Genomic DNA, 12,500 nt, shown 5'->3' with positions numbered 1-12,500 from the left:
TTATTCCCGCCTCGTAAACAACTCTTTAGTTGCCCGCTCGTCCGTGCTCCACCAGACGAGCATCCCGACTCTCCCACACCTCCTAAACAGGCCACGATCCGAGAGCACCCGGATTTGTTTACGCAAATAAGCGAGAGAGTATAAGAGCAGAAGACGAGTGTTTGGAGAGAGACGAGGAGGAGGAGGAGGAGGAGGAGGCTGGTGTTCAAATGGCTATGAAACCCACAAAAGTGTCTTTTGGGAACTTGCAGCAAAATCAGGTTTCTCCATTACTCGAGATTTCCACACGAACTGGATCCGATTCAGACGTTCTCGCACTTGTTTTGGCCGAGCGGAGGAGAGACGGGGGCCAAGCGTGAGCTCAGAGCACTCACAGCTGAGCGGAAACACACATCCAGAGCAAATAAACACACACACACACACACACACACACACTCCGACCGGCTTCTCCGACTCAGTCTGTGTGATTTCAAGCTTTCCTTGATCTCTTAACAAGTTATGACCGTCGCAGCCCCTTAAAACCACTCGTTTAAACACGCCCCACTTATCTACATCACAGAGTGGGTTTATGTGGGCGGGGCTATTATTCTGTGTGCGGCGTTGCTGAGGGCGCCATGTTCTGGAGACGCCGTGAAAGAGAAACTACTTTGTTTGTGCTTCCAAAAGAGGACGCGACTATAAATGAGCGTTGGGTTAAGTTAATGAGCTTTGCACAAATCGACCCGTTTCAGGAGGCGGGGCTTAGAGGAGAAACAATAAAGTACAATATGTGGAAAATAATGTTATTAACATCGCATTGCACCAAATACACAAAATAACGTTCTGTTTAGCCCCCTTTTGCATGACCAAATGGTTTTGATTCTATAAGTGTATTATTTGAACAAATTAAATTAAATGAACATTCATCACATTATCGTCTTACTGACCCCAAACTTGCGAGGCTGTATGTCTGGTTTGTCGTCAGTAAGTCCAGCAGAGTTAACAGATATACTTGCTCTCACCTTCTCCCATCAGGCTGTTGTTGTGAGCGCAGCTGGACTCTTCTCTCATGTCCCTCACACACGCTGAAACACACACACACACACACACACACACACACATCAAACTCAACACCTGAACAAATACAAACATCTGTCTTCACACTCACACGCAGCACTGACAGAGCGTCTTGAAGTTAGGTGTGCTGTAACAACATGCTTGGACTAAATTATCATCATCTTAAAACAATGTTTTATGCAAAAGATTCCACTGAAATGATTAAATAACGTTTGTAAGCAAAACCTTTTATTTTAATTTTTTCTTAGAAACACTTATTTTTGTTTGGGATATTCCATAATGTATGGGTTCATTTAATAATAATAATAATAATAATAATAATAATAATAATAATAATAATAATAATAATAATAATAATAATATTTATTATTATCATAATTATTATTATCATAATCACATATTTTCAAGTGATATTTCATGATGTATGGCTTTATAATTAATAATAGCAATAACAACAACAACATATTATTGACTTATTACGATTATTATTAAATTTATATTGTGATATTTCATGATGGCTTAATAATAATAATAATAATAATAATAATTATTATTATTATTGAGCTATTGTTTTAATATTTTTAAAAAATATTTCTGGATATATATATATATATATATATATATATATATATATATATATATATATATATATATATACATTTTAATAATAATAAAAATTGTCTAATCAAATGGATTACTAAAATTATAATAGTAAAATATATTATTATTATTATTATTATATTATTATTATCAATTATTATCAATAATAATAATAATAATAATAATAAATTCATTGGTGTGTTCCTTCGTAATATTATATTATGGTTTTATAAAACAATAACAACAAGCATTCTTATTCTTCTTATTATTGTATTTCCATTTGTGATATTCCATAACATATTTTTATTTATAATTATTAAAAAAAAATGAATAGCAAGGAAACAGTGACCACCAATATGCCTCCGATTTCCTAATGCATCTACATGCACTGTTTGCACTTTTGAACAAAACACAAACTCGAACAGACAGGATGAACTCTTTTCATCCATTTAATAAACCGCTGTTTGACGAGCAGTTCCGAGATCTCCGAACTGCCAGCGTGTCCTGGACAAATATTGTGTTAAGGTTGTTTCTGCTGCGTCTGAGCCAGTGCATTCCAGCCGCCCCCGGATCCGTCGTCTTATCAGGCCGGCAAACACAGATTCCAGCCATTCCATCAGACAGAGTCAATCAGTGTTTGGAGCGAGCCGCTCGCCAACGTACGGCACGCAGGAGAGCCCGAGGACTTTAGCACTGAAACCCAACCGAAACTACAACTGTTTGTTTCCCTTCAGCCGAAAAACCCCGGCCCTGAATCCAACAGGATCAAAGCGAAAGCAATGGCTTGTGCACACGAGGAAACCAGGAAAATACACAAACAGGGGGTCATGAAATCGGTTCTTTTTCCCACCAATTCTAGTTTATTTTTCCCCAAATTATTTTTAAACATAATATTGCATATATATCATTGTTAGTCGGTATTCAGTTTTGATTGCTTATTTATTATAAATCACAAAGGAATGTGCAATAAGTATAAATAAACATGTAAAGATTGAATAATTTATTACAATTTTTACAATAAATTTTTTTTTCCAGAAATTCTGGTTTTATTGTAATTTTTTTCTGGAAATGTAATAAATAATCACAAAAGGATATCAATTTGATAAAAAAAATGTTTTATCAATTTTAACAATAATGCACGAAATGCATTTTTCCCCTGCATTTCGTGCATTATTAAAAAATATTTTTATTATAAATAATAATAATAAAAATAAAATAATTATATATATATATATATATATATATATATATATATATATATATATATATATATATATATATATATATATATATATATATATATAATAATTTTACATTTTAATAATTTAAAAAATAAAAAAACACACACTTGCAGATAATAAAGAGGGAGAAAATATGCCAAAAAAGTAAAAACAAACAACAACAAAAGTTAATTTTAAACATAAAAGCAGTTTTATTGACTTTATTATTATTATTATTATTATTATTATTATTATTATTAAAATTGTGGTAAATCACAAAAGGAGGTCTAATCAAATGCAAATGTATCAGTTTATTTATTTTTACAATTATAACTAATATTTTCAGATAAGTAGCGAAACATTTTTGGCTCTCAAAAAAACCCTCTTGCTTCTTTAGACCTCAAACATCTTCCCGTATCTTGAACCAATCTGACTGTAATGGTGCGGAGAGCACTTGCGAGCGGCAGGAGCGTCAGGATCAGAGATCTCACAGAGAGCGGCTTCTACACGCCGATGGCTGCGGTCTGCTCTGTTCTATTCAAATGCGTCCTTTGCATCGTAAACAGATGAAGTGTGCCGGCATGTAAATGTCCATTTGGTTCAGAACACGACTCAAAGTCCATCTGGAGAGCTTTTGTTCCCACAGCTGATAAAACGCGCTCACCGAAATCTGACCCTGACGTCCAGGTCTGGGATCTGTCCTCTAACTGAAGACAGATGGACCCATCTTACATGGACTTTAACGTTTTCATGCTGATTTACTCAAGAAACGCAGTAGCGATGCTGGAGACAGCTGTGCTGCTTTAGACTTTCGTGGAAACTGTGACGCATTTTATTGTTCAGGATCCTTTGAATAGAAAGTTTATTTATTTGAAATATAAATCTTTTGTAACGTTATAAAAAATCTTTCGATCGGTTTAATATGGAAGCCCATTTTTGCAACGCAATCACAAAAAAATACGAAAAGGTCATCTAAACTTTATGCCATAATTCTGATTCTTTGGAGAAGACATATAAACCCAGAACTGCCAAATATATCAACTCAGAACCGCAAGATAGAAATTTTAAGTTGGAAAATACATAAACCCAGAACGGCACAATATATAAACCCAGTTCTGCAGAATATATAAACCCAGATCTGCAAAATATATAAACCCAGATCTGCAAAATATATAAACCCAGATCTGCAAAATATATAAACCCAGAACGGCACAATATATAAACCCAGAACGGCACAATATATAAACCCAGAACGGCACAATACATAAACCCAGATCTGCACAATACATAAACACAGATCTGCACAATACATAAACCCAGATCTGCAAAATATATAAACCCAGATCTGCAAAATATATAAACCCAGATCTGCACAATACATAAACCCAGATCTGCACAATACATAAACCCAGATCTGCACAATACATAAACACAGATCTGCAAAATACATAAACCCAGATCTGCACAATACATAAACCCAGATCTGCACAATACATAAACCCAGAACTGCAAAATATATAAACCCAGAACTGCAAAATATATAAACCCAGAACTGCAAGATAGAAATTTTAAGTTGCACAATATATAAACCCAGAACTGCAAGATAGAAATTTTAAGTTGCACAATATATAAACCCAGATCTGCAAAATATATAAACCCAGATCTCCAGAACTCCTTACTGACTTTTAGATTTTTTTGCAACATGGGTGGAAAATAATCATCTAATAATCCTAAACCTAGTCTGCTCTGCTCTAAATGTATTTCTAAATACCGAAAATGAATGATCTTTACTAAGAATCCATCTGAATTGTTGTAGGATGTAGCTTTACAAAATAAAGCAACGACCAAAGAGCATTTTGCAACGATGGCTAAAAAAAGCAAGTATTGGGAAACATCCTCCAGCCTCCCAGAGAGAAGATCGATGTGAAGCTCCATTTATCACATCACCAGCTCTCGGGTGAAAATGAAAAGGGTTCCCACGCAATCTGAAAAATATATCTTGGTCTGCAGTGAATGGGTGCCGTCAGAATGAGAGTGCGTTAAAAACATCACGCTCACTCCAGTCCATCATCTGGAGAAGACAAAAGATGAAACTAATCCAGCGTTAAGACTCGAGAATACAACTGGGTTTGCATGCACTGTAAGAGAAATGCAAAGAAAACCCACAATCTAGATCTCCGCAAAATCTCAAATTTCCTTCTCGATTAAATTGAGGTTTTTACCGAAGTCTCCCGATTCCGAGGAAAGACCCCAGCGACGTCCGAGTTCAAGTAGAGACCTTACGAATTTCTCCAACACACGCGACCAATATTAACGACCCGAGCTGCTCCACGTTCACTTTATAGGCAGCTTCTTTTATTTCCCGATGAATCCACAACGGTTGACCATCAACATTCGCTCTCGTAAACGCACGAGACACAATCCAACGACGGTCTCCAGAGCACTCTTTCGTTAATCGCCGCGTGTTTATTCTTCAGCCGTAAATAAAAAGGCCGTCGGCCGTAAGCCTCCCTGTCGAATTCCCTCGGCTTTCTCACACGCCGTTAAAAACACAAGGCGACAATCACTTCCTCAATTAAAACGCTTCCGAAAGCCAAAGGCTCCCTAAAAATACTCCCTCCTCTTCCGCCGCGGACCCCTCGGGAGGACCGGAGTAAACCGACACGGGCCCGAGGAACCAAACGCTTCGCTGAGAGATACGCTTTTTATTATTTCAGCAGTTTATCTTGGCAACAAGCTTCAACGTTTCAGAGAGACGGACAGTAGTCCAAAACAGACGAGTTTGTTCCTCCGTCAGATTTGGAGAAAAGCAGCATTGCGTCGGGGTCTCAGCAATGGAAGTGAACGAGGGAAGGATTGAATAATCCACAGCCCTCCGGTCCATCGGTTAACATCCGTAGAAGACCAAACTAATCCGCCATTAAGACTTTTTTAACTCAAAGACGAGTCGATAATCCGTTATAACGCTTGCTTCCAGGGAAAAGTGTTCTGGTCTGAATCGGGAGAGACATCTGCACAGACCAGACTCTGAACAAATGTGACTGGACAGCGGGAGAAAGAGCTGGAGGAAGAGTTATCATGTACTCGTATTGAGTACTATCAAGGTGTTAACCGATGGAAGTTAAAGGATTCGTTCGAGCCTGAATGAAGATACTGTCATTAACGACTCGTTCCAAACCTTCGTTCATCTTCGGAACACAAATTAAGATATTTTTATGAAATCTGAGAGCTATCTGACACTCAACAGAAATTTTGAAGAGTTTTACAACACGTACACCTAACCGCAAACAACACGTATTACATCAAAAGCCTTTTTAAGGACTCTTCAAAATGCTGGAAGATTGGTGGAGTAAATCATTTTATTTATTCAATTTTTTTGTATCCTGTCACTTCCTGTTTTACCAATGTTTTTACTACGTTTCTGGGCCTGGACCATTTCGGTCGTGTTGCCGTCTATGGAGGCTCTAACCCTGACCCTTTAAATGATTGCTTTTTAATCAGCCGTTTAGCTGTTCTTACTCTGACGGCACCCATTCACTGCAGAGCAAGCGGAGCAATGCTGCATTTCTCCAGATCTGATGAAGAAACGAACAAACTCGTCTTCATCTCGAACGGTCTTTGCACACTAACTAGACTTGACCTTCCATTCCCTGCATGGTCAAAAACCAACTAGAATCATCTCGACTCATAGCTAAACAAAGCGGCTTCGATGCAAACAGCTTTATTCATTTCTAATTAAACAAGCGCTTCGTGAAGACAATGCACAGCTCTTTATATCTCAGGCAACATCGATCTCCATCTCAGTATGCATCGCCTGGTTCTCAGTATGCGCTAAATCTCATTCATCTTCTGCAAATTGCACGCTAAATTCCTTTTCTTTACAAGCGGTTTAGGGATGGTGGGATAAGACCATCTGAACACCCAGTGAGCGCTTTAAATAAACACACACACACACACACACACACACACGGACCCGCACCAGCTGCCAAATTGGTCAACGATTGTTTCCTGAAGAAAAGCAGAAACACATTTCATGCAGCTTCCCTCTTCGCATGCACCTCAAACAAACAGATATTAATCTAGAGGCTCCGGTCTCCCGAAACGACCCCATGATTACGCTTATTGATCTTGGGAACACTCCAAATTCATAAAATGTCTAAAAGTCACATAAACGTCCCACTTTTTGAAGAATTCCCAACTGGTACAGAACGCGGAGAGTTTAAAAATAGAGTAATTTTCCACTGGCTTTATAAACTTCAGGCTATATTAAGCAAAGAACGTAATTGAAAATCAAAACACTAACCAAAAAAGTCGAAGCGTACCAAAACAGCACTATTTTCTCAGATATGGTAATGCTATGTTTCTACATGTTACAAATACCATGAAATTTATGATTGACTGATGTGTTTTTTTGATGGACGATACCGATGTCTTAGACTAAAAGACGGCCCGACGACCGATATGTCATTTGACACTTGTTTATTTAAAAGATAATAAATGATGCATGTTGCACAGAAAACGTAAAACCTCCAAATTAGAACGAAATAATTCGAAAATTAATAAATGCGTTAAAAGAAAGAAATCGGCTAATGGGCAAAACGCCAAATACTGGCATAAATCTAATTAAATAAAATCTACGTCATAAAATGAATCAGTATTTTGAGAAAGAAAAAGCCAAATATTGGCCAATATATCAGACCGGGCGAAATATTGGTTTATAAAATGCACTAAATTAAATTAAATAATTAGAAAAATGTCTATTCTGAAAAACGTCCAATGTAATAATTAAAAAAAGCTAAATATTGGCGAATATATTTGCCTTCGCAATTTATCAGTAACTTCTATTTATCCAATAAATGCCAAATATTATATTGTACAACCATGATTATAAAATACTAACGCGTATAAAGTATATTAAAATCTACCTAAAAGCTCATTTTCCTAGAAAGGCTTAAACTTGAACTCTCTCGAAGCCCTGGAGCTCCGTCACAAAGGACGGACAAAGAGCTTCTTCTTGGAGATCCATAAATCTCTCCCCGGCGTTCAGCTGTTAAACGTCCACTCGGACAAATAACCCCAGAAGCGGCGGTCCCTTGGGTTCCTTTAACCCTGACAAGGTCAAAGCAGAACTCTGACCCCCGTCTAGAAACTTCTGGCGTGTCCGATTACGAGAGTTTGCAGTGCTGGGAAACCGAATGAATGGAGAACGAAAGTCAACGACTAAGTCACTCGACTAACACGCTCTCGGGCGAGTAAATAATTAGAGTTAAAAAATAAAGAGCTAATTGCAATTTTAACTTTAACTTTTGCATTTTTCTAAACCTAAAGCTGCGGCTGTGATGTTGATGCCTTGCATCTTTTTGCAATTATCGCGTTTTTCGCCATCTAGGAAAAATATTTTTATTGGAATTGTGAGTTCACATCCGCGCAATTCCATGCAATTCCATTCTACGCATCTGCAATTGAGTTCATGTTAATGTCTTGCATCATTTTGATGGCATTCTTGGAAATCAGGGGTCACAAGTGGGCTTTCCTCTCCGATTGGATGGAAAGCACGCCACACCTGCGATAATTAAAAGGGTCGCAATTACCTTCGACAGCTGATTCAATTACGTTTAGCGGGCAAGGACTGGCTTTCGCTCTAATTTTTAGGCTTTCGTTAATTTCCGTGACCTTTCCGGGCCTGGAAAACAAAATCCCGTATGCTTCCAAGTTTTCCACGTTTGTGGGAAATGCTGCAAAGTGTCATGTCATCCATAACCACGCTGGACCGACGCGAGCATCGTTTAGGAGTCCTGTCCAAAAGACGAGACGCACAACTGTTTCTGTAAATCAACACCCCATCATTTGTTCATCAAAGAGACAGACGCTCTCCTTACAAAAGCACCTTGAGATGAATCAAACCGGTGGGAAAAAACAGCTGATGAATGATAAAAAAAAAATTTAAGGTTATATCTGAATGCATGTGGTTTTAATCCAAGTTTAACAGCAACTTTAAAGGTTCCAGAGTGGGTTTTAAAGGAAAACCATCTGCTTTGAAGAACCAAGAAAGCAGAACTAAAAATGGATCTGAAAAACTTGTTTTCATCCATGCTGCAACTCGCTTTATTGAGTTTACTCCACTAAATAGCCTTTATTTATAAAAACGAAAAGTAATTAGCAAAGAAACATATATGCAATTAAGCCCGATTTATATGTTTTTGTCGTTTTAAAGATGTTTTGCATTAAATGAGTATCTTGATGCCATCCCCTGAAGGTCGTTGTGACACTGTTTACATTTTAGCTAATAATAAAAACGTTAACGTTATTATTAACATCAAGCGTCTGCAAACTTCCAGCAAAGTTTGCCAACAAAACAACACACGAGGACAGCAAAAACACAGAGAAAATTCATCAAATGCACGCAGAGTGTCTTTAAAAACTAAAAAACACAGCGTGGCGTTAATTTTAATCTAGTTTTTCAGTTACTTTACGCGTTTACGCACCACAAACAATACAGTCTTTAAACGGAGACTAAACGCTTACCGGCCGAGTTCCTCGTTATTTAAGGCGTTTGCAGGTCATTCGCACCTCACAGACATTTATGTGTATGTTATTTTCCCCGGCTGCAGGTCTGAGGGATCATTTCACATTCAGCTGCACTGACTGACTTCAGTCTGAACTCAAACACCGCTGCATTAAACCGCAGAAACTCCAGACTCCGGGTGGGCGGGGCTTAGCCACACAAAGACTTGTTGTAAAAGTCGGAACAAAAACGTTTACGTTTTTTAATGTTCATCTCGCGGTTTTAAGTCAATATATGCGGGAAATGTCAGTGTTTTTGTTCGAATGCTAATTATTGTATAACGACGAAGCAAAACGCGCTGTTCGCCGTGCGTGACGTATGCGTGTTACTTTTCTCAGCGCTGGGATGATGGACCAATCACGAGTCTTTAATGCGTATTTTAAGATATTTGCATTTGCAAATATATGTGCGTTTCTTAAATATACTTAAGTAAATGTTTTCTATTTGTATAAAAACAAACGTTTTTGTTATTAATGCCATGTCCATCTACAAACTTATATATTAACATTTATCAAAAAAAAAAAAGCTAACTCTTTAAATTTTATCAGACGTCAACTCAGTTATATAGTTTTAACCATAGATATACGAATATATAGACGCATATATATCTATGGTTTTAACTACTAAGAAAAAGTTAAATGTTTTTGTTTAGTTAAGCAAATTAACGAGTGATTAAACGAGCAGTTGTGGTACGTGTTACTTTTCTCAGCGCTGATAAGGATGGACCAATCACAGTCGACTATGAGTTACAGATTGTAGCGGTTGAGAAACCGTCTTTTTAGAGATTGCTGTGTGATTTCTGTCTGTATATGAGGTAAGATATGTAAAGTTCTTTATTTACAAAAAAATACGTTCTGAAATCGTGTAGGACGATAAAGACTTTCTCAAACGGAGAGAAAAAATCTATATAAAAACCGTTGTCGCCTTAACTCGCAAAAACACGTTGTCCCGTTTGTTTTGTTGTTGCTAGCTTAACTAAACTATACATCGAAACCCAAACTTTTAACTAGTAACACTAGTCTTCTCAGTAAAGAAGAATTTTTGTGGACCTGTAGATTTAAAAAAAAATAAATAAATGGCGCCATCTGCGGGTCAAATAATAGCACAAAATGTGTCTATAAAATAAAATAAAAGTTAAAAAATAAAATAAAAACACACCGTCTGTACATATTAGTTTTATTGATACTGTCCAGGACTAATAGTTTAGACATCAGGCAAGTTTTAGATACACAAAAAAAAGTCTATGTACAAATTTGCATTGTGGGGATATGATTTTTCACCATAAATGTCATTTCTGAATGTAAAACATCAGCTTACGAAAGAAAAATAAATAATAAAACACTATATAATAATAAAAAATAACATTTTAAAAAAGCAAAATAAAACTGGTAATGTAGCTAATAGGGGGAAAAAAACAAAAACGAGTTTACACAAACAGCCATAAATCAATATCTCATATCTCAAACTAAAATATAAAAGTAATTTCTAGATAGTATGTTCACACGTCTTTAAAATTAACCGATGAGAGGCAGCATTTCAAATAAAAACTCAACGAAACAAAATCCAGTCTCCGCAAAAATTAAAGCACATGGTTCAATCTTGTTTTCGTTTTTTCGTGCTCGTTAAAAACCGGATTTATCATTCGCTATTGCAACATATTCACCCCTGAGCAGAATCCAAGAAGCCAACACATAAAAGACAGAAATAAGAAAAAAGCGGTTTCAAACTTAAAATAATCGAGTCAAACGACCTCTCTGCACAGTTACCAGCCTGTCTCCTCCGAACAAACCACTGAAGAAATCAAACATTGCATATACAAAATGATTTTTTCCACACGGCTCAGACGGGTTTGGTCGTGCTGTTGTAGACGAGTTTCTCCGAATCCTCGTAGGTGTGAACGTGACCGCCGTTGACGGCCACGTGCTGATGTTTGTTCCTGCGCTTCTTCCCCTTCAGGAGGCAGCAGGCGATGACGACCAGCAGGACGATGATGGCTAAGCCCAGAATGACGGCGATCGCGATGGCAGCTGAACAGGGAGACATGACAGTCAAGAGACGATAACGAGTCTGACAAAGGTGTAAAGATCTAAAGGTGTTTTTCCATCTAGTTTAAAAGACGCTACTGCAGCAGAAATGGCATTTAAATCAACATCACGCAAGCTAGAGCAGGGTTAAATGAAATAAACTGCAATAATAATAATAAATGCATTACATATAATGCATGATTTCAGCAATATACAGTGCTGCCAAATGATATCCATATCAAAAATAAAAAGTTAGCGTGCTGACTGTGTATATTTATTATTATATATATATATATATATATATATATATATATATATATATATATATATATATATATATATAATAAATATACAAACATGCATGTATATTTTAAATATTTACATGCATATAGGCATTCATAAAAGTGATATTATTTTATAACTATATACATATATATACATATATAGTTATAAAATAATATCACTTTATGAATGTATATGAATATATATATATATATATATATATATATATATATATATATATATATATATATATATATATATATATATATATATAAATATAAATAAATATGTGTATTTATGTACATAATAAATATTGTATATTTTATGATGTAAACAAAAACTGATTTTGGATGTTAATCGTTGGACAGCACTAGTAATATTGTATATAACATTATTTAAATGATAATAAATTATGCAACAAAAACATCAAATAAAAATATTTTAATAGTATAGTAATATTTTATTTCTGCTATTAGTTCAGGCAACAATTCCCATTTTTATTTATTATGTTGTTGTTTAAATTTATTTTTTTTTTTTTGTATTTTTATTTTTAAAAAGTGGTAGAAATTAGAAACTAGACACAAACATTTTCTGATGAAAATGTAAACGTGATGTTATAATAGTTGCTAGAGTCAATGCATCAAAACGACTAAAAAGTTCATTACAAAAAAAAAAATTTGAAATATGATTTGCAATAGTATCTCAATTATACTAAAACAACCCTGAAACAGACGCTGAGCAACAGTTTACAGT

General features: G+C 35.9%; 2 protein-coding genes across 6 annotated transcripts in view; both read right to left on the bottom strand.

Moving 5' to 3' along the window:
* The window catches only part of LOC122334453 (pleckstrin homology domain-containing family G member 3), a 54,076-nt gene extending 44,534 nt beyond the window's left edge, over positions 1–9,542 (bottom strand). For all 4 annotated transcript variants that reach the window (XM_043232382.1, XM_043232384.1, XM_043232385.1 and 1 more), the window contains exons 1-2: positions 9,402–9,542; positions 1,002–1,064 (exon numbers count right to left, since the gene is read on the bottom strand). In XM_043232382.1, coding sequence (XP_043088317.1) covers positions 1,002–1,050 — 49 coding nt within the window. In that variant the 5' untranslated portion in view covers positions 1,051–1,064; positions 9,402–9,542. The remainder of the gene's footprint in view (positions 1–1,001; positions 1,065–9,401) is intronic.
* Positions 9,543–10,603: 1,061 nt separating this feature from the next.
* spint1a (serine peptidase inhibitor, Kunitz type 1 a) overlaps positions 10,604–12,500 on the bottom strand; it is a 13,576-nt gene continuing 11,679 nt past the window's right edge. For both annotated transcript variants that reach the window (XM_043232354.1, XM_043232355.1), the window contains one exon: positions 10,604–11,468. In XM_043232354.1, the coding sequence (XP_043088289.1) occupies positions 11,281–11,468 (188 nt within the window). In that variant the 3' untranslated portion in view covers positions 10,604–11,280. The remainder of the gene's footprint in view (positions 11,469–12,500) is intronic.

The sequence above is a fragment of the Puntigrus tetrazona genome, unplaced genomic scaffold (assembly GCF_018831695.1).
Source record: "Puntigrus tetrazona isolate hp1 unplaced genomic scaffold, ASM1883169v1 S000000528, whole genome shotgun sequence".
Lineage (NCBI taxonomy): Eukaryota > Metazoa > Chordata > Actinopteri > Cypriniformes > Cyprinidae > Puntigrus > Puntigrus tetrazona.
Note: the sequence above shows the minus strand (reverse complement) of the source record. Positions and strands in the feature narration are given on the sequence as shown.